At 44.2% G+C, this 27,450-nt stretch overlaps 1 protein-coding gene across 1 annotated transcript; it reads right to left on the bottom strand.

Moving 5' to 3' along the window:
- Positions 1 to 1,319: 1,319 nt before the first annotated feature.
- On the bottom strand, positions 1,320 to 26,618 carry FCER1G (Fc fragment of IgE receptor Ig). Its single transcript, XM_033136331.1, has 5 exons — positions 26,537 to 26,618; positions 5,886 to 5,977; positions 4,024 to 4,071; positions 3,256 to 3,276; positions 1,320 to 2,100 (listed from the first exon to the last, which is right to left on the bottom strand). The coding sequence occupies exons 1-5, from the start codon at positions 26,589 to 26,591 to the stop codon at positions 1,999 to 2,001; spliced, it is 318 nt and encodes a 105-aa protein (XP_032992222.1). The 5' UTR covers positions 26,592 to 26,618; the 3' UTR covers positions 1,320 to 1,998.
- Positions 26,619 to 27,450: the final 832 nt, after the last annotated feature.

The raw sequence follows: 27,450 nt of genomic DNA, 5'->3' as shown, positions 1-27,450 counted from the left end.
CAGATGGAAAATTCAACAAAAAGGAAACGGCAGCATTCAGCAAGCTACCAATTCCGACCCTTTTAAAGAGCTAGCATTACCTCTATATTATTTACTGTTGCCTTGGGGCTTTTGAAAGCAAACCACTACCTGCAGACTACCAGTGCCTGTGGTCAGTTTCTGTGAAACTTGACAAATGCAACCTGCAGGAAATGAACCACAAGCATAGCAGCCGTTGGGTCATAGAAATTATTGCTCGGCGGAGGCCCTTCGACACACGGCTGCTAGCAAATTATCATTTAGTTAACAGTGTTCGCCAACCTTCAGCTACAACTCCGATCATCCCTAACGTTGGCTAAGCAAGTCTGGAGATGATGAGAGTTGTAATTCCACGCTTTCTAGGGACCCAGAGTTGAAGAACACTAGTTCCAGCAGCTTACTATTCCTTCAATATTTTGTGTTGGGACAAGGGGTGTTGGACAGCTGTGGAATAAAGTAACAGAGAGCGGCAGTGAACACATTTAGTTTTTATTACATTTATTTATTTAGCATTTCCAGGGCTGCTTGCAGCAAATAATAAAATCATATATATATATACAGAGCAATCTAGTGAAACAGATGAGCGCAGAGTAGTCTTCAACAAAATCAAACCAGCAACTTTTAAAACAGGCTTAGGAGGAGGATTTTCTTGGTTGTACTGATCCTTAGGTCGTCTGCAGACTTTCAGTATTTTGTGAGGATTCAGGCACAAACTGGACAGGTAGGTAGGTTTAATTGAAGTGCAAATAAACTACTTTAAAAAAAAAAAAACCACCCACGGAGACAGACTCTTTGTGACATGGAAAGTGATCGGAAAGTACATTTAGAAGTGTGTGGTGAACAAATGGCTAATGGGAAGATAAGTAAACACAAGCAAACCAGGAAGAGTGCACTTTGTCATATTGCCTTTCTGCAAACCAGGGGTGTAGTGGCCCGGGGTCACAGGGGGTTGAAGACCCTGTTACTATATCTGCAGCAGGGTCCCAGAAGAGTCCAGGAGTTGCCCAGTCAGGGTGAAATGAGAGCGTTTTACGCACTGAAAAGTCTTTTCACCCTTTCTGCCAAAAAGGCATACACTAGGGCAAAGTATTTGTTTAAAAAAATGTATATAGTGAAAATAACATACAAAAATGCATAATGTTAGGGAAAAATTGTTGCAAAAATATCTATATTAGTCAAAGCTTCATACAAACATATGTTAGGAGAATTCTGTACTCAGATGGTTGATGATTAAAAAAATAATAATCTGCAAATTAGGAACAAAGGAAATATACCAAGTCAGACCATTGGTCCATCTAGCCCAGTATTGTCCACGCTGATTGGCCACAGCTGTTCAGGATTTAATACAGGAGGTATTCATGGCTCTTCCCCACTGTTGTGGAAATGTGGCAAAATGAAGACTGGGAAGATGAGGAACTTGGAGAACCAAAACTGACAAATTTGTCCATCCCTAACTCCCAGCCACGAATCTGGATTGCACCCACATTGCTATGCTATCGACATGATTTTCCAAACAAGCTATGGACATGTTATTTAAAAACAGCAGGAGAACAGAGCCATGAGTATTATTATTTTTAAATACAGATTAATAAAAGCTGGCACTTCTTTCTTGCCCACCCTTCAAGCTGTCCCGCTGTGGAAGACGTCAAATGAGATCGGCAAACACAAGGGTTGCTGATACAACAGGCAAGATCTGTGGTAGGCTGGGGAGTCTGTGGTCTGCCATGAGCTGTAGGACTCCACCTCCCATCAGCCCAGGCCAGCCTGCATGGCCAATGATCAGGGATGATGGGAGTTGTAGTCCAGCAACATCTGCAGGGCCCTTCTTGGTCTACTGCGCCATCAAAATCACTTTAGGCCCGCAAGGTGGCATATTCCGCGCAGGTACAGCAAAGGGTGTAGAGACATTCCTTCTTCTGGCGTCAAAATATAGTTGTGCAATTTCAGGTGTTGAGGAGGGGTCTCCACAAGAGAGCATTCCTATCCCACCAAGGACACTGCTTCTGCAGGGGGCTGCTCCTTTGGGTCGATTTTGGGGAGCTCAAGAGTTTGATAAGTTTCGGACTCATGAGCGCCAAGGCCCTGTAAATAAAGAGAAAAAGAGACGGGTCAGGGAAAGCAAACATTCCTAAGTTAGGCGAAATTCACACTAAACTGCATATGAAATTTCTCGAGGATGGGCTATTGCGGTGCTTTAAATGTACGGTGTGGCTACCGCCTGAGCGGAGCCGGCCTTCCCACCACCAGCACCCCGACTTTTAGAGAGGCACAATTATGCCACCCCCTAACTTTTGTCATTCAAAGGCCCCACCGCCCTGTCAAGGCGGATCTGAACTGAAAACTTTATCCACAGTACAAAAAGCATATTGCTTCTTTCCTGTGGTCATTCTGTTGTTCAGTAAAACAGACTTATTAACTGATTTAAAACACCCACACCAGGTTGGCAACAAGATTGATAGCCTGATAAATAGATCACACATCTTCGGTAGTGAAAAAACACGGCTATATTTATAACCAGCTGCCATTTATACTTGATTTTATCTGCTTTTGAAGCTTGTTCACTACTTTAAACAACACAGGGATAGCCAACTGGGCCTGTGAGAACAGGATGCTGGACTAGAGGGGCTTTGGCCTGATCCAGCAGGTTCTGCTTGTCTTTGCAGGATTAGCCTCTGAATACCAGTTTCTAGGAATCACAAGGGGTGAGAGTTGGTGTTGAGCTCGGGATCCCATACCCTCCAACATGCTGAGTCCCAAAACTGGGATGTGCGTCTTGCCGGCTGTCTTACCGCACGAGTCACATGATCCGCGCAAGATTACGCAGCCGAAAATATGTGCTTTTGGGGGAACTGTGCTCTCATCACACAACAGCACCATGCAAGATCGTGGCCCACCCCAAAAGCTCTTTTTTCAGGGTGAGATCTCAAAATAGCCACCATGCCCTTGCCTGGGAAAAATGGGATGTTCCGGTTTTTCCGGGGCACTTGCTGGGTATGGGGGTTCCCTCAGGCATCTGGTCGGCCACTGTGAGAACAGGGCATTGCACTAGATGGGCCATTGGCCTGATCCCGCAGCCAGGCTCTTGCTTTGTTCTTATGCCTGAAACCCTGGACAGCCTCTGCCAGTCAGTGTTGGCAATAATGAGCTAGATGGAGCCGAGGTCTGGCTAAGATTGAAGGCAGCTTCTTGTGTTCCTATCCCAGCCCTGCCCTCAGAAAATCGTTGGCTGACACTTACGGTATAGATTCCTTCCACTTTCTGCAAAAGAGGAAGAGAGAGAATGGCATGAGATTTCTGAGGAACAGAAAGCAAAACCATATAATGCACCCCCTTCCCTTTCCCTTTCCCTACTCTGCATCTTCACCAGGCTGTGAAAACACCAAGCCTCTAAAGCTCATTCTTTCCCTCAAGGAATTCTGGGTGCTGTAGTTTACCCCTCACAGAGTTACAATTCCCAGAAACTCCTAGCACACTACAGTGCCCAGAATTCTTTGAGGGGGGGAAATATGCCTCGAATGTGCTTTAAAGGAAGAATGCCCACCCACCAACCCTGCTCTTTCTTTCAGAAGGGATGAGATAAAAGTGGAAGACAAGACAAAAGCAAGGTCCAAGGCACGAATGCGTTAAATCTCTGTTCGAAGCAGAGAGGGTGCAAAAGTTTCTTTAAACAAACCACAGTCTTCTTTGTCTACCCCCCTCATTTTTCTATGGTGCACAGGAATGACTCTTATGTGTTTAGCAGGGAGTGACTCAACAGGTGCTGTTGTCCCCATTGCTCCATTCCTGTGCTAAGAAAAACATCCCCAGTTGAATTTCTGCCTACAGATTCATTATCAGGTCTTAGGCCCTCTTTAATAAATGCCAGGAACTGGAGTTTGGTACGGGTGCTTGGTTGGGAGACCAAGTCTTGTCTGCTTCCAGCCTATCAGTCCACCCTTAGTCCGACACGCTGCAAATGCCATATAAATGCCAAATATTATTTAAGTGAAAGGAGCAAGGAGGCACCTCATACTCAGAAGTAGGGGGAAGCTTCGATTTCCTTCGGTATTGGATCTAAGGAATTAAAAAAATATAATCAGAGCCAAATAAATCATTTATAAACTTAAAGTAACGACAGACATTAACTCCACACAGCAAACGTCTCTCTCGTTTCTTTTTAATCCCTCTGAGTGTCACGGAAAGGCCATTCACTGACTATGGAGCAACTTGTTGAGAGACAGCCTACAGTTTAACAAACTAAAGGACATTGTCCTCTTTCTATGCTCCTCCCGATGGAAACATGCAAATGGGGACAGATATATCCCTGCTTTGAGTCGTTTGCATACTGTCTTCTCTTGTATATTATTTATTACAAAGCTCGATGACTAAGCTCTTTCACGACAAAACGTCTGATTACCGGAATGACAGCTGAGCACTGAACCACTGATATATCACAGGTGGGATCTTTATTTACTGTGTTTGCAATTGTTTGAGATAAAACCTAATTGTTTGATATAAAACCTACTCTTGCCATTTTTAGGGATGTCCCTTTTTAGGGACGTTTATTGTTTGTTTACAAATAGTTGCCTTGGTGATATTACCTTGTGTCAATTGCAGTGCTTAGAGTGGCAGATTTAATCTGCAGATACGCAGGTTCAAATCCCCACTCAAGCCATGAAGTTTGAGAGTGACCTTGGACTCATTCTCATTCACTCATTCTCACACACACATGTGCACGCATGCCTCATCTGCACTGTTCATTTAAAATCAGTATCCGATCACTTTAAACAGTCATGGCTTCCCCCAGAGAATCCTGGGAACTATAGTTTATTAAGGCTGTCAAGGGTTGTTAGGAGAACCTCTATTCCACTCACAGCTATAATTCCCAAAGTGGTTTAGCAATCAATACCTCCTCACAGGGAACTCTGGGAATTGTAGCTCTGTGGGGGAATGCGGTGTGTGTGTGTGTGTGTGTGTATTGTAACAACTATAAGCACCCTTAGCAAACAACATTTCCCCAGGATTCTTTGGAAGAAGCCATGACAGTTTAAAGGGCTTCTTTCAATATCTGGTGCAGATGTGGCCACAGTCTGGCATATCTCACAGGGTTCTAGTGAGGATAAAACAAGAAGGAAGGAAAAACAATGTAGGCTGCTCTAGCTCCAACAAGGAAGGGTGGGATTTTTAAAAATTATTAAAATTAAAATTATTATTAAGGTAAATAAATACAGCCAGTTAGGCAACATTTAAATGGCAGCAACTCTTTAAATTACCTATTCATGAAGCAGTATTCATTTACTTAGATATTCTGCACATCAAGGTCCCTGCCCTCCAGGAGCTTACAATCCAATTTTTTTTTGGCCAGTGGGAAGAGACCGAGGCTGCACAGTACATTTAAAGTACTATCATACCATTTTAAACCACTCCGATTAAAGTGGTATGGCACTATTTTAAATGTATAACAGGAGGGGAGAGCAGGATGAGGCCTTGAAGATGCCCAGCAACAAGTCAGCAATTGGATAGCGGACTAAGCAGCCACAAAGCACAACTCCCAATGGTATGGTGTCCTTTCCCATCTATTTAAATTACCGTATTATTATTTTTAATCGCATTATGCCAATAAGTTAGCATATTATACAAATTGAAGGGAAATCGCTGCCTTCTTTTTCAGCAATGCACAGGAGATGATCTTTTGTGGCACATTCATACATCTGTTTGTGAAGAAATACATAAATGAACTTCTCCCTGGGGAGGAAAAAACTCCACTTCTGTGACAAATTTCCTTCAGTTAACTGATGTGTATGTCATTTAATTTTTAGGTCACCCGTCCCTTGCATTAGTATCAAGACATATGCATCTCAGAGAGCCATTAAAAAAAAAATACTAACCTTCAGCCGGCAGTACAGGAACGTGAGGATTATACCATAGACAAACAGGATCCCATCCAAGACGTAGCACAACTGAGGTTCCCTCAGCGCCTCTGCAAGGAAACAAGGCGCATTTCGTGACTTATTCAAAACTGTGCCACCAGCCTGCGCATACTGGATTTGTTCTTAATGTTGGAACATCAGGACAGCTCCCTTCTGGATCAGGCCAAAGGCCCATTCACACCATACGTTTAAAGCAGAATCATACCCCTTTAAAAAGTCATGGTTTTCCTCAAAGGATTCTGGGAGCTATGGTTTGTTGAGGGTGCTGAGAGTTGTTTTGTTTATACAATTTTATAATTTGTGAGTATTTGTTTCTTAATTTAATCCTTTTACACTACATCGTTTTGTATGATTTGTGGTATTTTATGTATTGTGATTTGCTGCTAGTTTTATTGATTATAGATGAGTAATTCTTTATTGTAATAAGTGTAAACTGTCTAATTATGTTTAATTTTAGTGTTTACTATTGGATTCTAATGCATTATTGCATGTTGCTTTATTTGGTATAAGTTGTTTATCTTACAGTTATTGTAACTTTTTATATAGGATCTGATTGTTACTATTAATGTTTGATGTTTTATTATTATTAATTTTGTGTGTGTTGGAAGCCGCCCAGAGTGGCTGGGGCAACTCAGCCAGATGAGTGAGGTATAAACAATATTATTATTATTATTATTATTGCTTTTTTCTTAAAACAATGTTTAGGGGTACTCTCATTTTCCTACTCATATTGAAATACTGCCCCTCAATGAGGCCAAACTTAGATTCACAAAATGTTTAGGGGTATGTGTACCCCTGCGTCCCCCCAGAAAATAAGCACTGATAACAACAATAGTAGGAAGCCCCTATTCCCCTCACAGCAATCATACCCTCCAACATTTCTCTGAAAAAATAGGGGTGCCCTATTCCATACCCTCCAAAGTTTCTCTGATGAAAATAGGGATGTCCTAGGTCGGCGGTTCGAATCCCTGCCATGGGGTGAGCTCCCATTGCTCGGTCCCAGCTCCTGCCCACCTAGCAGTTCGAAAGCACGTCAAAGTGCAAGTAGATAAATAGGTACCGCTCCAGCGGGAAGGTAAACGGCGTTTCCGTGCGCTGCTCTGGTTCGCCAGAAAGCGGCTTTGTCATGCTGGCCACATGACCCGGAAGCTGTCTGCGGACAAATGCCGGCTCCCTTGGCCTATAGAGCGAGATGAGCGCCGCAACCCCAGAGTCGGACACGACTAGACCTGATGGTCAGGGGTCCCTTTACCTTTACCTTTAACAACATTTATTTGGTAGCATTAATAGTAGAATCATAAGTTGGAAAGGATCTTGAGGGTCAACCTTGCAATAGAGGAACACGCAGGTGGCACCATCAGGGGATCAAACCCACAAGCTTTGTGTAACCAGCACCATGCTTCAACCAACTGAGCTAACTGCCACCCTTGGTGAAAGCAGGGGCGTAGCAAGGGGGGCGGGGGTGGTCCGCCCCGAGTTCCATAATGGAGGGGGTGACAAATTATCAAGGAACATTTTTTTGGGGGGGGGGAAATTATTATTTTTTTTAATGCCTGCTCCGAAGGTCTTATCTTACTATACTAGGGATTATATAGCTATATATGAAATGTCATGCATATCGGTTAATACCTCGACCCTCCTCCACCAAAATAGCTGTTCACTTGGCTGAAATTTCAGTTCAGAGAACACTTACTGTTCCCAACCCTAACCCTGTGGAAAGCCATCTAATTAGACTTTAATTTGATTTTGAGATGTTTTTAGGAGGTAATTTAATTATTGTTTGATTTTATACCAATGTTATGTATCTGATGTTAGCCACCCTGAGCCCGACTTTGGCCGGGGAGGGTGGGATATAAATAAAAGTTTTTTATTATTATTACTTGTTATTATTCCTTTCTAAGAAAATATGAAATAACGTAAAACCATTTTTGCGGGGGTGTCGGAATACGTTTCACGGATCCGCCATGGATTCATAATTTATTGGTTATTTTATGGGTTTTTTAAGGTCTACTTTTGGTATAATTGCGCGCAAAAGTGAAAGTGAAAGCATGAATGAATAGTGTGATTCACTTACAAGATTAATCCGCCTTTATTTTGTAGATCCGGTCATGTTCAAAGTTGTTAATGAGCGTTAAACTTGCTTCCCGCCTTTTTGGAGGGCAGCAACAGTGATTTTATTGGTTAAAGTACTTATGATGATGTCACGTTTGTTCCCTAATAAAAGGCAGAGGCACCCCGCTTAGAGAGAGAGAGAGTAGCACGAGATCGCACGTTCTTCTTATGTTCTTTTTAGTTGGGTTTTAGTTGAAGTCAAGTTTAGTTTAAGGGGCTAGGAGCGGGCTGGACGGGTTGGATGGGTTTTTCTTTAGTTAGAGTTAGATCGCGGAAGATCATTCGGTTTAGCCTTAGTTAGGTTTTCTTTAGGTTAGCCTAGGGTTAGGCCCGCGGAAGATATTTCGGTTTTAGTTTATTTAGTTAGCCTCGCGGAAGATTGGGCGCGCAGGGTCTTTAAGTTTAGGAGAACTTAGCTTAGGGGACGAGCCTACGCGGGTTCTGCCGAAGCCACTAAAGATACTACCGGTGTCTGTCTTCCTTTGGGGTTAACGGGGGAGTAAAGTAAAATTTTAATTTTCTGTAAATCGGTCCGCCTATTCAGAGTCAGGGTACAAATTTTATTTCACGAGGCAACGTTTCTTTAAAGAAGGCAACTAGGAACTCACACACCATCAGAGTCTTCAATTGGCTTACTCATCATCCTTCAGACTGTGAGGCTTGGCCGGCGACCGTGCTCAAAAGCATGCGGAACGCTGGCCACTTTCCCCGCAACTGGTACCTCGTGCATAACCAATCCAAGGCCGTGCACGAGGAGCTCCAGCAACCATACCCCGACAAGTGGTGCCCCTCTCTGAGGCAAAGCGTAGTCAAAAATCGCTTCCACGAAGACTCCGGTTAAAGGCAACATATCGGAAGTGGCTCGGAAACAGACATTGAGAGGTGAGGTATAACGGCCCGGTTTATCTAGGATTTCGCTGCAGTAGCGCGAATCCACCGCTTGCCCAAAGTAGTGTAAATAGAAGTCGCGCGCGTGTAATTTTGCCCCAAGGGGTCCCCGGGTAGAGCGGCAAGGAGTTTAGTGTAAGCCTACGGGCAGAGTAAGGTCTTCCCTAAAGCCTACGGGTGGGAAGGGTCTGGCAAAAGCCTACGGGTGCCAGGGTTTTCGGTCAAAGCCTACGGGTAGGGCCGGTGTCTCCCGAAAAAGCCTACGGGTGGGAGGGAAAGGTTTTCTGGCAAAAGCCTACGGGTGCCAGGGTTTTCGGTCAAAGCCTACGGGTAGGGCCGGTGTCTCCCGAAAAAGCCTACGGGTGGGAGGGAAAGGTTTTCTGGCAAAAGCCTACGGGTGCCAGGGTTTTCGGTCAAAGCCTACGGGTAGGGCCGGTGTCTCCCGAAAAAGCCTACGGGTGGGAGGGAAAGGTTTTCTGGCTAAAGCCTACGGGTGCCAGGTTTTTCGGTCAAAGCCTACGGGTAGGGCCGGTAGCCCCTAGTAGAAGCCCACGGGTGGGGGCGGAGGTTTTCTGGCTAAAGCCTACGGGTGCCAGGTTTTTCGGTTTAAGCCTACGGGTAGAACCGGTGTCCCCTAGTAGAAGCCTACGGGTGGGGGAGGAAAAGTTTTGGAAAAGTGTTTAAAAAATGGGCTCCTCACTCTCAACTGCTCAAGTAAAATTTTGTGAAGACTTATTGTACCTTTTGAAAAGAAATGGTCACCCTGTCTCTGAATCAGAAGTAGAGCTTTTAGTTAAAACCATTGGGGAAATTTGTCCCTGGGTCCCTAAGGAGGGAACGAAAGATTTAGCCTCATGGGAAAGGATCGGGTTAGAATTTATGGCCAACCCGAAAATCGGAATTCCTGTACAATTAGTATGGAGCAAAGTAAGAAACTGCTTTCAACAAATCGCTCCAAGAAATGTTTTGCTTAATGGAACAGTGAATTTAGGAAATACTGCTTTTAATAGTGCCCCTGTGCTGCCGCTTGCGGTTGTGCCATTTTCGGCCCCCTCGCAGCAGCCAGTTCAGGCCCCGTTGTCGTACACGCACTCGCCCTTGTCCAATTTGTCATTGCCAGATTCATTGCCGCCTGTGCCGGTGCAGCAGACGCCGTCGGCCTTTCAAGCCCCGCCGCGAACTGCCCCACCGCCAGTCGCTCAGCAGTCATCGCAGGCCTTTTACCAGCCAGCGATTTCAAGTCAGCAGCAGCCGCGGACCTCGCTCCAAGCAACGGTCCCGCTTCCTCCATCGCAAGCCGCGCTTTTGCCAGCGATCCAGCAGCAGCAGCAGCAAGCAGCCTTTTTGCCAGCAAACCCTGCTGCCCTGCAGGCCGCGCTCAAGCCAGCAGCTCCAGTTTTGCAGCAAGCTGATTTCCAATCAACAGCAATCCAAGCTTCAATGCAAGCAGCACAACAGCAATTTACCAACCCTTCAGCACCTCCAATGCCAATGCAGATTCCAAGACAAGAGCAAAGCCAAACAATGATGATCCAGATGCCAGGACTTGCAGTACAGAGCCAACAACCTTATGCTCCAACTTCAAGTCAGCCATCTTGTCTTCATCCAACTTCAAGTCAGCCATCTTGTCTTCGTCCAACTTCAAGTCAGCCATCTTGTCTTCATAGTCAGCCATCTTCAAGGCATCCAGATGTCAAAGACTCTTTAGCGCCATCTAGTGGCCCATCATTTGGAAAGCATCAAGAAGATTTAAACTCACTGATGCCACCTACAGATCCAACAGCAATGCAACCCATCTGCAGAACTCAAGCTTTAGAAGCAGCTTTGGGACAAATAGATTTTAGTGCTGATCCAATGCACATCTTTCCAGTGATTTGTGCCAATGGAGGACAACCTGCAAGATATCAAGCCATTCCTTTTGAAACACTACGTGAACTGCGAAAAGCCATACGCGAAAATGGACTTCAAGCTCCTTATACTAGAAGTTTACTTGAAGGACTGTCCACTAGTAGACTTCTGCCATCTGATTGGAAGTTGATTCTTCGCACCTTCCTGTCGCCTACAGATGCTCTTCTGTGCCTGCAAGAGTGGAAAGAAGTAGCAGCCAGACGTGCAACGCCACTTGCCACAGAAGATATGCTCACAGGATCAGGACATTACTCCAATCTCAATCAACAGCTAGCCATACCTGATGCTGCACTTGTCACCATAGCAGACATTGTAGTCAAAGCTTGGCGCAGACTACCCAATCGCACAGATGCTAGCTCAGTATCAGGATTCGCTGCAGTTAGGCAAGGTCCAAAAGAACCTTATGGGGACTTCGTGGATCGCCTGATTGTTGCAGTGGAACGCCAGATAGAAGATCGTCATGCCAGAAACATGCTGACGAAACAACTTGCCTTTGAGAATGCCAATGATGACTGCAAGAATGCCCTAACAGCAGTTGCAGCTCGTCCAGATGCCACATTGACTGAGATGCTACGCGTCTGCCAGAATGTCGGTACCCACTCCTACAAAGCACAGCTCTTGGCAGCTGCGGTACAGATGCCACGTCAAGACAGCTCTACGCCAGTCAAGAAGTGCTATGGGTGTGGAGGCGATGGGCATTTCCGGTCGCAGTGCACAACAACGCCAAGGCCTTCTGCCAAGCCGCCAGAGAGATGTCCCATCTGTCAGAAAGGATTTCATTGGGCAAATGATTGTCGCTTGAATCCACAAAACACATCACCTACCTCATCTCCAGTTCAGGGAAACGGTTCTGCGGGCCGCGCCCCGGCCCCGGTAAAACAATAGGGTGCAAGTTCAAGAACATCATGAAGGTCAACCATCCCAGAAAGGTGAACAATGCTACTCCTTATCCAGGTCATCAGGAAAAAAGAGTGATCCAGAGAGATATCTACTCTTCAGATGTCCAGAGAAAAGATGTGACCTCATCAAGCATTCAGGTTCCAGAGGTTTCATCATCTGCCTTACCTATTCAAAGGGTTCCAGTAGAGAACACAGCATTCAGTTCACCTTCTGCTGACTGCCCTTCAGTTCCTGCTGATGTTGATCCTGCTTCACAGCAAGCAATCACAGTCAAGTCTCTGATCGCAGAATTGCCCTCTACATTGAGAAAACATCCTACTGAGGTCAACCTCGCAGCACCTGAGCTTTACTCACCATTGAGTCAAGGTCAATCTGTCATCGAAGGACATTTGCCCTTGGTGAAACAGCAGTGTTCAAGTTGCAGCCCAGCTGATGATCACTTTCCATGTGGCCAAAGAATACAAGTGAGTGAGCCAGCTCCCTCTTGTGGAAGCTTAAACATCACTCCAGTTAACAATGTCCACACCTTTGTGTCACCTCCAGCTTTTAAGCTCAGCCCGCCACAATCACTGCCTCGCGTCAAAGAGGAAGTTCCATCCTGCCAGTTTGATGCACAACTGCCTGAATGTCAACAGGTTCAACAGCATCAGCAACTCTTACCAACGGAAGAACCTCAAGTTTGCCAACTCAACGCCAAGCAGCTTCAGAGTTGCCAACTTCAGCAGTGCAAAAAACCCGAAGCCAAAAAGATGTCTTCAGACACTGCCAATGAAGAACAAGAAGAATCTTCTGTCCCAGGTATACCACTCTTCTTAACAGAGGACTGTTACCTTTCAAATCCATGGTTTGCTCAGCAATTGCCAACATCCATTCGTGGTCCATTCCCAGACACCTCAATTTGCCTTATTCTGCCTAGGATGGATCGCCTCCCTGCCACAGTCACACTGACTGCAGGCCTAGTTCGAATCACAGATTCATCGCAGTTGCTGATTCCAGGATTTTCAACTGTTCCTTGTGTCCTAACAAAAGGTTTGGAAATTGCCAGACTCTATTTGCTTACTTCTACACCTACAGCTCCTGTAGACTCTTTGCCTCCTCAGGCAGCAATGGCGCTAATCAAGATTACAGAAGAACGCCCTCATCTCGTCTTAGAAATGGGTGGACGAAAGATCAAGGGTCTTCTTGATACAGGCGCAGATGTCACAGTGATCGCCAGAAAGGATTGGCCTGACCAGTGGGCAACGACTGTCACCCAGGAAGTCTTTGGAGTCGGAGGTTTCGAACCCGCCCACCAGAGCGTGCATCCGATTACCTTCCAGTCAGACTTAGGCTCCATGGTGCAGCTCCGTCCACTTGTCATGGATGTGCCTATCACCCTCTGGGGTAGAGACTTATTGTCTAAGGCAAGAACTGTTGTCCATACACATTTTTGATGTGGGCCTTTGCATCAGCGCCAGTACATGCTCTTCCACTCACCTGGAAGGAAGGACCCCCTGTATGGGTCGACCAATGGGCGCTGACGTCAGAAAAGCTCGCTGCAGCAGAGGCCCTAATCAAAGAGCTACTACACCAGGATCGTGTGCAACCCTCTAATAGCCCTTGGAACACTCCAATCTTCGTCATCAAGAAGAAAAGTGGAAAATGGCGTTTGCTTCAAGACCTGAGAAAAATCAACGAAAGAATTGTTCCAATGGGTCCCCTTCAATGTGGACTTCCTAACCCTAACCTCATTCCTAGAAACCATCAGCTTGCAATCATCGATCTTAAAGACTGTTTCTTTACCATTCCACTGGCACCTGCAGATCAAGAAAAGTTCGCTTTCACTCTACCTGTGTTCAATAATACCAGACCAGCTTCCAGATACTCTTGGAAGGTACTCCCTCAAGGAATGGTGAATTCGCCGACTCTCTGCCAGAACTTTGTAGATAAAGCATTACAGCCTTTCAGAGCACAATATCCAGCCTTAGAAGTTTGTCATTACATGGATGACATCTTGATCCATGGAGAGAAGGTCTCAGAGCATCATGTTGAGCATCTTACACGCATCTTGAACTCTTTTGGGCTTTGTATTGCCCCAGAAAAGGTACAGCGCACTGCTCCATTTCATTACTTGGGTCACAGACTGCTTCAAGATACAGCCCTGCCAGAGATGCCAAGCATAGTCATTCCAGAATCCTTCACCTTGACACAACTGCAGCATCTCTTAGGACAGATAAACTGGGCTCGAAAGTCTCTAGCAGTTCCAACATCTGAACTCTCGCCATTGTTTTCTGCTCTTAAGGGACATACATCTCCTTCAGATGTTATTCCATGCACTTCTGAGATGCGTCTTGCTTTACAAGGGGTAAACACAAAACTGCACCAAATAGCTGTAGATCGTGTGCCAACAGCTAACTGAGCTCTTTCATGTGCTATCTTCACTACACCAAGATTGCCTACAGCAGCTTTATATGTTCCGGATACTTCCTCAAAGGTGGCAATCGTGGAGTGGATTCATCTCTCACACACGCCTCAAAGGAATGTGTACCCCAGTATGGACGCTGTTGCTGATCTCCTTGTTAAGTGCAGAGGCCGTGCAATTCGCCTGAGTGGAAATGATCTGCTTTCCATCTACCTTCCTTTCTCTCAAGAACAAGTACTAACTTTGATTCAGTTTTCAGATAGTTTCCAAATTGCTATTGCAGATTTTGTCGGTTCATTCTTGTATAATCCTCCTAAGGATAAAAGATTCACTTTGTTGCAACAAGTAAATTATCACCTTTCATCCATGTTGGTGCTTCAGCCTATTCCCACTGCAAAAACTCTGTTCACAGATGGCTCCTCTTCCTATGGTGTCCTTGCATGGAAGGAGGATGGGCAATGGAAAACTGTGTTTACGGAGAAACAACTTTCAGCACAAAGATCAGAATTGGCAGCAGTGATTCTCGCTTTTCAAACTTTCGCTACAGAAGCATTCAACCTCGTTGTAGATTCTCAGTATGTATATAGACTGTTATCATCGCTTCCAGTTGCTTATCTGTCTCCGTCCATGGACGAAAATCTCTTTAATTTGTTCGCGCAGCTTCAAGAACTATTACAGAGACGTTCATTTCCCTTTTTTGCTGCACACTTGCGCTCTCATTCTAACCTTCCAGGATTCCTGGTGGAAGGAAATGCAGTAGCGGACGCTGCCCTCAGGACTCTAGCTTTCTCCTTGTTCGATAATCCTGTGACAAGCCATGAAACTTTCCACCAATCAGCAAAGGTTCTACACAAGACCTTCAACATTCCAATGTCACAAGCAAGGGACATTATTTCATGCTGCCCTTCGTGCTCCAAGTCTCCTATCTGCTTGCCATTTGACGCTGTAAATCCTCGAGGCACGGAGGCGAATCAGCTGTGGCAGATGGATGTGACACATGTCCCAGCTCTTGCTCCAATGTCTAAGTTGCATGTCACAGTGGACACCTTCTCAGGTTTCATTTGGGCTACAGCCCTGAAAGGAGAAACTGCGAGGCACGTCATACAGCACTGCATGAGAACCTTTTCAGTTATGGGAAAGCCTCAAGCCATTAAAACAGATAATGGCCCGGCTTATGCTTCTCAAGCCTTTAGTGACTTTTGTGTGCAATGGAATATTTCCCTATCCCACGGGATTCCGTTTAATTCAACAGGCCAAGCTCTCATTGAAAGGACACACCTCACTTTCAAAACTCTGCTCCACAAACAGACTGCAGGACGTCACCTTCCAGCCTCGGAGATCCCTTTGGCAGTTGCAAAGGTGCTGTTCACCTTAAACTTTCTTCTCTTTCCACATAACAAGCCTCATTCCCCAGTGGATCTCCACTTCAAGAAAGAAGAACAGCTTCCTCGACCTTTGGTCTCTTATCGCCTCTTGCCTGACATTGAATGGCGAGGACCAGTTCCACTCATCACTTGGGGTCGTGGGTATGCTGCCGTTGCCCTTGAAGAAAAGGCTGTCTGGGTGCCTGCCAGATGTGTGCGCCCTTGGAGAGCAAAGGAACCAAGTTGAGAATATCCACCTCGTTGTTTGGCTGCACTAGTTTCCAGTGTCAAATGCAGCAATTCTTCAAAAGTGCTCAACTAACAGCACCAGTTGAGTTCTGGGCAGTTTGCCTTACCCTCCTACTGCCTAGGCCTTTTGTTTGCCTCTGGGCAGCCCCTTGGTTCCTGGCTGCCTAGATTTGTTCCAGTTATTCCCATACCTGCACTCACTAGCAGATCACCTTGATTTGCTTGCTTAACCTCCTTTCTTCTACAGGTATCGTTGTTTCTTCAGAGCTCGATGTTTCAGTACTTTCCTGAGCTCCATGAACTTTTCCTGAGTTCCAGGACTATTTCTTCTACATGGTCATGTGTAGTCGGAGAAGAAGACGACCGGCAACTCATTCATCGTCTTCATCCTCCTCTCCAATACCATTTTGCAGTTCTAAACCTGTCTTGTACTTTATATTGTACTTGTAAAAATTGCATATTTGCCTTTGTATGCTTCTTGAAATATCCGCCTCGCATGTTACATGTGTTTTCCTTATAGCTTGATAATTAATGATATGGATGTTTATATATGCAAAGCTTTTCTGAAATGGTTTCCATTTAGAGCGTCACAATTTTGATGATATGGAAATGTTTATGTAAGGTCAAAGCATCATCTTTGTGCAGTTCTAGTCATAGATATATTTATATATATGTTTTATTTCAATAATCCTAAATCTCCACGTTGTGCTTGCAAAAGTTGTAGTTCAAAATGTGGTAATATTTATATTTCCTTTGGTCAAAGAATTGGTCATTTTCGGATTTGTTCAAGATATATATGTCAAGTCTGGTGGCGTCCTACCCTTTTGGTACCCCTATTTATTTTAAAGATTCCCCCTCTATATGCTACCTTTGGCAGTAAACCAGGTTCCCAGCTTTTCCCTTCACTCTGTTTCCTGCTGTTAATGGGAGACCCTTATGTAGCTGGTTTAAATCTAATATCGTTTCGCTGGAAACCCTTGTGTAGATGGTTTAAATCCTCATCCTGGCTGGGACACCTTTATGTAGGTAGCTTAAATCCCCTCTTGTGGCGCAAACCACTTGTACGTAGGTGCCTTAAATCCCCTTTCTGGAATCGGACCCTAGTTCCCCGTTACCTGTGGTCGCTGTGGTAAGTCCAGAATCTGTCTTCCTGAAAGTTCCCTCGATTCTGTAGCCTCAGTGCCACACACCCTTTATGTTGCCTTATCCATTTTACTTAAGTTTTCCAAATAAAAAATTAAAAAAAATGGGGGAGGGGTCTGGGTAGGCCATGTAGCCCCAGCTCTAGTTATACTTTAATTTTGGGTCCCGGATCGGGACCTCTCTTATGTTTGGGCAGTCGTTATCCGTTATTTTTAATTTTGGACCTGCATCAGGTCCTCTCTTGTGTTTGGGGAGTAATTTGTTGTTTTATGCTGCACGCGAAAGTATATATGCTTATAAGATGATTTGTTGTGTTACACTACATATTGAAGTATTTATACCTAAAAAGGTTTACAGTGTATCGGATCGATCACTTTTTATGTTTGGCTAGTGGTTTGTTATTTTCACGACTTTATTGTTACATTATTGTACAAGTATTTCCTCTTATGAGGGGGATGGATGTTGATAGTGTTGCCAGTGTTTATATCACAGTTTTGATGTGGACGCTGTTGGCACTGTTGACGCTCTGCCTTTTCATGTCGAGGTTTATATCAAAACAAATGGTAATGTTTGTGTTAGATAAATGCTTATGATATCTCTAACCTTCTTTTTTTTATATAACTAAATCAAAAATAATTTAATTTAAAACAAAAAAAGAAAGATGATATGTCGGAATACGTTTCACGGATCCGCCATGGATTCATAATTTATTGGTTATTTTATGGGTTTTTTAAGGTCTACTTTTGGTATAATTGCGCGCAAAAGTGAAAGTGAAAGCATGAATGAATAGTGTGATTCACTTACAAGATTAATCCGCCTTTATTTTGTAGATCCGGTCATGTTCAAAGTTGTTAATGAGCGTTAAACTTGCTTCCCGCCTTTTTGGAGGGCAGCAACAGTGATTTTATTGGTTAAAGTACTTATGATGATGTCACGTTTGTTCCCTAATAAAAGGCAGAGGCACCCCGCTTAGAGAGAGAGAGAGTAGCACGAGATCGCACGTTCTTCTTATGTTCTTTTTAGTTGGGTTTTAGTTGAAGTCAAGTTTAGTTTAAGGGGCTAGGAGCGGGCTGGACGGGTTGGATGGGTTTTTCTTTAGTTAGAGTTAGATCGCGGAAGATCATTCGGTTTAGCCTTAGTTAGGTTTTCTTTAGGTTAGCCTAGGGTTAGGCCCGCGGAAGATATTTCGGTTTTAGTTTATTTAGTTAGCCTCGCGGAAGATTGGGCGCGCAGGGTCTTTAAGTTTAGGAGAACTTAGCTTAGGGGACGAGCCTACGCGGGTTCTGCCGAAGCCACTAAAGATACTACCGGTGTCTGTCTTCCTTTGGGGTTAACGGGGGAGTAAAGTAAAATTTTAATTTTCTGTAAATCGGTCCGCCTATTCAGAGTCAGGGTACAAATTTTATTTCACGAGGCAACGTTTCTTTAAAGAAGGCAACTAGGAACTCACACACCATCAGAGTCTTCAATTGGCTTACTCATCATCCTTCAGACTGTGAGGCTTGGCCGGCGACCGTGCTCAAAAGCACGCGGAACGCTGGCCACTTTCCCCGCAACTGGTACCTCGTGCATAACCAATCCAAGGCCGTGCACGAGGAGCTCCAGCAACCATACCCCGACAAGGGGGGGGGAATCAATGGGGGGCTTTACAATAAATTGTTCGCACCGGGTACCACCTGACCTTCCCATGCCTGGCGGGGGGGGACAAAAATTTTTTTGCCCCCGGATACCAATTTACCTTGCTACGCCCCTGGGTGAAACTCATGGGAAAACAGCCCCAAATCTTACACTGGACACTTGGTACCCCTCACTCTGAAATATAGCTATAATGGAGAAAATTTAATTTGAGATTTCAACAAGGGCTAGAACCTCCAGGCGCTTTTTATATGATTTGGCATTCCTTTATTACATTATACTACAGAGCCTTTATTTTCAGGACAACCAGTGCTATTTTTCTAGAAAAGGAGATACTGGAACTCACCACTAGTGCCTCCCTTGTTCTCTTATCATGGCAATGGCTTATACTGAGAGGTGCCAGAACTGAGTTCCAGTGAGTTCAAGCTGGGGGGAAAAGCCCTGACAAAACCATATTGACACAAGCCTGGTAAATCTGGAACTATACATGTTGGCAGCATTTCCCCCCCTAACTTTTTTCTTTCATGACGTGGTCTGTGTGACTTGGGCTGGATCTACACGCATGGGGGGATACGCTATAAATAAGTCAGAGATTAAATCGTTATAACAAAATAAAAGAAAAAGCTATGGAAAATTGCACATAATTCTGGTGTTGCATGTTTATAAGGCATTCAAAACGCTGTTTTTTGACTAGGTGAGTACAGTGGTACCTTGGTTCTCAAACGCCTTGGTACTCAAACAACTTGGAACCTAAACACTGCAAACCTGGAAGTAAGTGTTCCGGTTTGCAAACTTTTTTTCGGAAGCCGAATGTGCTCTGTTTTGAGTGTTACGCTTCTGATTTGAGTGCCACACTTCTGTTTTGAGTGTTACACTGAGGTCTGTCTGCTTTTGCTATTTATTTTGCATTTTTGTTTTTGCGGCTTTTTTGTTTTGTTTTTGTGACTGTGTGGAACCCAGTTCAGCTACTGATTGATTGATTGATAGTGTGACTGCAGTACATTGTTTATTGCTTTCATTTTATGGATCAATGGTCTCGTTAGATAGAAAAATTCATGCTAAATTGCTGTTTTACGGGTTGTTTTTAAAAGCCTGGAACGGATTAACCCATTTTGCATTATTTGCTATGGGAAAGCGTGCCTTGGTTTTGGAACGCTTTGGTTTTGGAACGGACTTCCAGAACAGATTAAGTTTGAGAACCAAGGTGCCACTTTACTTGTACACAGGACCAAATTTTTAAAGTCTATTAGTATAATGTGTGTGTGCATGCTAATGACAAGCCTGTTTCTGTAAGTATTCGTTCCAGCGACCAAAAGAAGGGATAAAGAGCTGAGAGCACATAAATTAGCTGCTATTGCCTTTTTGTGGTGATAAAAAAGCATCAGATTAGCAAACACTTTGCTAAACCACAGGTAGCAGTAGCAGCAGATCTCATACCACTGATAGGACACAAATGTAAAGTGTGAAGGGCGGGGCAGGGGGAGAGCAGAGAGGCTAAGCAGCTCCTGTGATCTGAGACCACCAACACTTTTCAGGGCAATTTGTATGCACGGTACATCTATTTTGGATGCCTCTGCTAGAGATGTGGGCAAGCCGCTCTGTCTTTTCCGGCACAGGTTTTGGACAGCACAGAAGATGGTGATTTTTAGAAGCTTCAGAAATAACTGTATTAAGACAACGCTAGATTAAGGCCGTTAGAGACCCAAAGCACTGAAAATATTATGATGGGCCGCCCATACGTAATTCAAAATAAAAACAATACGGAAACTGATTTTACTTTTTGAAATGATACTTTACTTACATGTATGCTGAAAATAAAATAGATTGTTTCTAGATTTTCTAAACAAAATAAAATAAAAAAATTCCTTCCAGTAGCACCTTAGAGACCAACTAAGTTTGTTCTTGGTATGAGCTTTCGTGTGCATGCACACTTCTTCAGATACACTGAAACGGAAGTCACCAGACCCTTAAATATAGTGCGGGAGTGGGGAGGGGTATTACTCAGAAGGGTGGTGGGAATCTAGATTTTCTGATTGCAAAATTCAGCACTTTACCCCTCCCCCCTTTAATCAAATGTCTAATTATTTGTGTTTTTTTTTAAATCTAATTGTTTGCATGCCCCTGCTTGCTGGTGCCCAAAGCACTTGCTTAATCTGCTTTTGCAACACTGTATTAAGCCTATAAATGGTGAAAGCTGAAAGGTATCTCATTGAATTATGGGTACAGCAGAATTTGGACAATTTCATTGTTATAAAAATGAACTGATGTGACTAAAACTGTTCAGGGAAGGTCTGACAAGGATCCTTTCCTTACTAACTGCTTACCTTTTATTCAATCCTGATATCAGGAATCACAAGACAGAGAAACCAGTAGGAGAAAACTTCAATCTCCCAGGACATTCTATACTTTTATTCAATATATTTATAGTTCTGATAAAAGCAAGGAAACAACTTCACGCACATGGCCAGCTCTGGATAGATGATAATTTCAGTATTTGGCTCTCACAGTTTTTGCCTTGTGTTATGTACATTCTTTGGAAATCTTTGGGCTACTTTGTATTCCATACTTGTATTTTCTGTTCTGTTTATGTGCATTCTGTTCTCGGTTCTTATTTGTTACATAAAAAACTGATAAAATGTACATTTAAAAATAAATAAATAATGGCATTACTCCGGACAAGGGGTGGTGGGGAATTGACTTCAATTTGCATTTCAGACTTACCAGATCTGCTCCTTCTGAAACAATACACGAGCCGAAACACAGCCACCATGTGAAATTTGCACTTGATCAAATTTTTGAAATGCAGTTCTCCATCCAAGTGATGTGTACAAAAATGCACAGATGGGGGGGGGGTGTCCGTGCGTTGAGATTCCTGCATGGCAGGGGGTAGGACTAGATGGCCCTCGAGGTCCCTTCCAGCTCTACAATTCTATGTTTCTATTACTAGGGTAAATTGTGAGTCTAAAATGCATGTGTAAAATGCATGATGGAGCAATGGATTCAAACTACAAGAAAGAAGATTCCACCTAAACATTAGGAAGAACTCTGTTCGGCAGTGGAATTTGCTGCCAAGGAGTGTGGTGGAGTCTCCTTCTTTGGAGGTCTTTAAGCGGAGGCTTCCTGCTTGGCAGGGGGTTGGACTGGATGGCCCTTGGGGTCTCTTCCAACTCTTCTATGATTCTATGATTCTATGTGGTACAAAAAGCAACTTACAAAAATGCATTGCATATGGGAAAGTAGCTTTGCAAAAACATGTATGTAGGCAAAACGGCACACAAAAATACATACATGAGGGCAATGCACTATATATATATATATTCAATATATATATATTCAATATATATATATATATATATATATATATATATATATATATATATATATATATAATATATATATATATTCACAAGCTGATGGAGAACTGAACTGGGAAAAGGAGAAACTGAGCGAAACCTAAATTGACATACCAATTGCCCATCCCTGTTGTGGAAGCTGCTCTATGCTATTGCTGAGCTCTTGCTGAGCATTGTCTAACTGTGCTGTTTGGCAGCTGTTCTCCGGGGTCCTGCCTTTCCTATTCCTACCTGGAGACAATGCCAGGGATTGATCCCGGGCCCTTTTGTACACAAAGCACATGGTCTATCGCTGAGCTACAATATTACAGACTGTGCCTTAGCCTGGTGCTGCACAGGGAGCTATCTTCTACCAAGCCAGACCATTGACCCACCTAACTCAGTATTGTTTAAACTGACTGGCAGCAGCTCTTGAGGTCTTCCAGACAGGGGTTTCCTCCTATCCTACCTGGAGATGTTGGAGATTAAATTTGGGGCCTTCCACCCGCAACACAAATATTATACTACTTGGCCACATCCGTGTGATCCTGCCGTGAGCACAGTGGAACAAAACTTGAAAGCCGCAGAGAGGCAGAAACAAACAAGGGGTGGGATGCCCCTTTTAAGAATCTAAACTTCTGCCTGTCATCTGGTTTGAGCAGGCCATGGTTGTGCCAGATGGTGACCCTTGTTAAGGGAATCAGTTTTGCTTTCCCAGAAGAGACCCACGTTCTCCTTTTACAGGGAACCAGGCAGAGGGCCTTCTCAGTAGTGGCACCCGCCCTGTGGAACGCCCTCCCACCAGATGTCAAAGAGAAAAACAACTACCAGGCTTTTAGAAGACATCTGAAGGCAGCCCTATTTAGGGAAGCTTTTAATGTTTAATAGACTATTGCATTTTAATATTCTGTTGGAAGCCACCCAGAGACCCAGAGTGGCTGGGGAAACCCAGCCAGATGGGCGGGGTATAAATAATAAAAGTATTATTATTATTATTATTATTATTATTATTATTATTATTATTATTATTATTATTATTTCAAGTTTAGAGGCTGTTGTACTGTCGGAATACGTTGCACGGATCCGCCATAGGATCCACATTTATTTAATTGTTTAATGAGGTTTTCGGGAACTACTTTTGGTATTATTACGCGCAAAAGCGAAAGCGAAAGTAAGAATGGATAGTTTGGTTCACTTATGAGATTAATCCGCCTTTATTTTATAGTGCCGGTCATGTTCAAAGTTATTAATGGGCGTTAAACTTGCTTCCCGCCTTTTTGGAGGGCAGCAACAGTGATTTTATTGGCTGAGACATTGGTCATGATGTCACGTTTGTTCCTTAATAAAAGGCTGAGGCTCCCCGCTTAGGCACGTTCTTTTAGGCACGTTCTTTTGGGTTAGACGACGTTTTGCTTTAGTTGGGTTTTAGTTGAAGTCAAGTTTAGTTTAAGGGTATTGGGAGCGGGCTGGACGGGTTGGATGGGTTTTTCCTTTTAGTTAGAGTTAGATCGCGGAAGATCATTCGGTTTAGCTTTAGTTAGGCTTCTTTTAGTTTTTTAGAATAGGGCTAGACTTGCGGAAGATATTTCGGTTTTAGTATTATTTAGTTAGCCTCGCGGAAGATCGGGCGCGCAGGGACTTTGAGCCTAGGAGAACTTAGCTTAGGGGACGAGCCTACGCGGGTTCTGCCAAAGCCACTAAAGATATAACCGGTGTCTGTCTTTCTTTGAGGTATTTAAGGGGAGTAAAAGGCTTAAAGTAAAAAATTTAATTTCCTTGAATTGATCTACCTACTCGGATTCAGGGTGTCCTTTATTTCACGAGGCAATACTTTAGCTAGAAGGCAATTACGAACTCATGCACCTTCGGAGTCATCTCCCGGCTTACTCAGGTTCCTTCGGATTGTGAGACTTGGCCGGCGCCCGTGCCCAAAAGCACGCGGAACGCTGGCCACTTTCCCCGCTACTGGTACCTCGTGCATGAGCAGTTCAAGTTTGTGCACGAGGAGCTCCAGCACCCAAACCCCGACATTGTACGTCTTCTCCATGCCTGTTTTATAGTTTTGCTTTTCACCTTTAAATTTTCACCTGTCATTCTAGTTGCTCTTTTTGTCTCATGCACAGTACTGAATAAAATGAAATTTGAAAAGTATTTGCACGTGTGTGTGTGTGTGTGTGTGTGTGGATACGAGCTCTGATTTGTCACCCTTGGTGACAAAATAATAAAACTTGATGCCTTGCACTGACAGATGCAGCCTCTCAGGACTGGAGGACGGAGGACCCTGGCTGTGCCCAGGAAATGTCACCAACTCTCCTAGCTTTTAAGTAGTGGCGAGGGAAGACTGTGGCATCTTCAGAAAGGCTACAAGAGTGCAGGAGTCTGGTTGGTTTGGTAGCTTTTCCTTAGTCATTTTAAAATTTTACCGCATGGCCATTTCCTTTCCCCCCAGAAAGCTATTTTGCAAAAGCCCTGTGGGCTAATAAGGTGAACACACACGGGTTAGAAACAGAAAATCCGTAGATTGCAGACTGCCAGTCATGCTACTAACATCATGGCAAAGAGAATTATCGTAAGAAACACAGGAAGCTGCTTTCCAGTGAGTCAGGCCACTGGTCCATCTACTTCAGGATTGCCTACACTGACTGGCAGCCTCCCTTCAGGGTTTCAGGCACAAAGTGTTTTCCAGGCCTAACCTGGAGATGCCAGGAATCAAACCTGCACAGAACCTGAGCTGTGTGACAGGAAGTTTTGCACACTAGATCAACTGGCCTCTCATACAAGAAGGTTTACTGTAAAACTGTTAGCCTTTCAGAGGTCCCCCCCCCAAAAAAACCCTCCCTCTTTTTGTGGATGGCAGAAACAGATCCTTTATCTTAGCGCAACGATGCAATCTAGCAATTGACTAGATATACCTCAAAAGGATGAAACAGGTTGGCACAACATTAGTTTTCGTTAAACAGGGCCAAACTTGTAGTGTTAGTGAACATGCTAGCTACTCAGATTAGACCCATGGAAATTAAGTGACATGGCTAATTTAGGTTCATTAATTTCCATGTGCCCAATCTGGGTAGAACTGAGTTGGATATATTTAATGTTACTCAGAAGTGTGTGCAACTGAGTTCAGCTGCGTTTACCATGCCCTCCAACATTTCTCCGATGAAAATAGGGATGTCCCATTCCATAATGATCATTTTACTATTTACGCTCCCCGCATCTTATTGGGTTGCTTGCCCCAGCCATTCTGTGCAGCTTCCAACATATATAAAACAACTTAATAAGGCATTAAACATTTTAAAAACTTCCCTATACAGGATTGCCTTCAGACGGCTTGGGGGCTCAGCTAACTCCATACACTCCAACATTTTTTCCAGTGAAAATAGGGACATCCTAAGGAAAAGTAGGACATCCTGGGATCAAATCAGAAACTGGGATGGCTTCTCCAAATCAGGGATGTCCCTGGAAAATAGGGACACTTGGAGGGTCTGGTTTACACTCATGTAAGTGGATACGCAGGATTGCAGCCTCACAGATTAAAGAATTCTTAAGTGGATTTGTATCCCATTTTTTAATTGGTCAAAATATAAACAGTTGCATGTTACTAAAAATTCAATACAAATGCCTTTTCACATACCGTTTAAGGTACAAATTTAGCACTTCGACTTAGAAAGGCCATATTTAAGGGATTCCCCCCCCCATTCCCTGACCCAGGGGTGGGTGGGATGTGAGGGGCAACAACAACCAATTGTGGTCTTACATTCCCACCACATAAAACTGACCTTATCGCTTGATCAACTGAAACTTTAGTTGATTAATCCACCAAGTCAAGCTTGCAAACCAGCTGTAAAGCAGAATCAGTATTTTTAGCGGGAGGGGGTGGTGCTGGTTATAGTGGCAGCCTAGCAGTTTTTTTTGGGGGGGGGAGAGATTCAAACACCCCACCCCACCCCCATCAGCCACTTTTTCTCTCAGCCTAAACTACCTCACTGGGTTGTTGTGAGAACAGAACAGAGGAGGGCCATTCTTTCTGCCACACTGAACTTCTGAGGAGGGGAATGTAATGAAATACAAGTTGTTGTAAACACACAGTGGGTTTAAAGTGAGGCAAACTTAGTGGCTGCTATTGTTGTTGCAATTTTATTATTATTATTATTATTATTATTATTATTAATCAAATTAATGTACTTATATCCCTCCTTTCTCCTAAGCTGGAGAAATATGTAAACATTTAAAAACATATACCGTAAGTAGAATACAAAACAATAAAAACAAATGAGTTAAAAGCAATAATTAAAATACATCAGAACACAATTCTGATGTATTGTAGAGGTCCGGCAATTGAAGTCCAGTTTGCCCTGACAAAGAGACCCAGCAATCAGCACTGTCTGCTCCGTCGTTTTCAAAAGCCTGTCCAAACAGGGCGCTCTGAACCTGCTGGCTGAAGGATAACAAGGAGGGATCCGGCCTGACCTCTCTTGGGAGGGAATTCCACAATACGGGAGCAGCCACAGAAAAGGCTCTCCCTCCTGCCACCGTCTCCCACGCCTCTGGTGTCGATAGGACCGAGGGAAGGCGCTGATTTCTCAAACCTACAATCTCCGTTCGCTTCTCTTTTCACGCGTACGTGCAGAAAGGCGGCAGACGAGCGAAAGGCCGTTTCTCCCAGCCCACCCGCTTTACCTGCTTCCTCCGCTGCCAGGAGAACCAGGAGGGCTGTCAAAATATACACCTTCATCCTGGAGACGGGAGAGGAACCAGGTCCAGTCGAACAGCGGAGCTTCTCTCCCCAACGGGCAAGGTCAAGGGAGACGCAAGGCGAGAGCGGCTGGCTAAATCCGGCTTGCCTACGCCTTCCTCCCAAGACAGGAGTGTCCAGCGTCTGAGCTGAACTTCTGCTCTGCAGCACTCAAGTCTTCAGCAGGACTGCCCACCAACCACAGAACACATGCTTTCCTGCTTTTGAAGGCTGTAAACTTCTCACTTCATGATAGCCGATCATTGGACTCAGCCTGAAGTTCCCCTTTCTCCAGATCAGGAACTGAGAAGCATGCAGTTCAGGGAGGAGAAGAAGAAGGGATTATTATTATTATACTGCCCATCATCTGTAGAGCTCAGGATGGTTCACAACATAATTGCCACTCCCCGAGTATCTAAGGAAAATCGTCTAAGCCTGAATGTACCCATATTGATATCGGAATTGTTGTAACATGGGGATCGTGATTCAGCAAGTGATTTCAGCTCTCTGACAGAGCAGGCAGGAGACAGCTTCTTCACGTAACACTCTTTATTCAGACAAACCAGACTGGGGAACTGAGGAGAGGGGTGCTACATTTATAGGGACAGAAAGACTGGCTAGAAAGGATACCTTTTGGAGGGAACAATCTCAAGCAACCACAAAGCTGCCTTTTGGTGGAAACCAATAAGCCTGAGGATCCAAATGCAGCAACTTGAATGAACCAATAGTAGCTGTTCCTTCTGGAACAGGAAGGCAGTTACTTTGCCCTAATGTGAATACAGACAGTAGTAATACATATATTATAACCCTTGAATCAATACACCACAGGAATTGCAAATGGCTCAACCATCCTGTTTTA

This window comes from Lacerta agilis, chromosome 17 (genome assembly GCF_009819535.1).
Source record: "Lacerta agilis isolate rLacAgi1 chromosome 17, rLacAgi1.pri, whole genome shotgun sequence".
NCBI lineage: Eukaryota > Metazoa > Chordata > Lepidosauria > Squamata > Lacertidae > Lacerta > Lacerta agilis.
Note: the sequence above shows the minus strand (reverse complement) of the source record. Positions and strands in the feature narration are given on the sequence as shown.

Excerpts from the sequence above, each read along its gene's own strand:
- FCER1G (XM_033136331.1), bottom strand. The coding sequence starts at position 26,591 with ATGAAGGTGTATATTTTGACAGCCCTCCTGGTTCTCCTGGCAGCGGAG. Across the intron at positions 4,072-5,885 it reads TCCTGTACTGCCGGCTGAAG|ATCCAATACCGAAGGAAATC; the intron begins GTTAGTATTTTT and ends TTAATTCCTTAG. Across the intron at positions 2,101-3,255 it reads AAGTGGAAGGAATCTATACC|GGCCTTGGCGCTCATGAGTC; the intron begins GTAAGTGTCAGC and ends CTTTATTTACAG.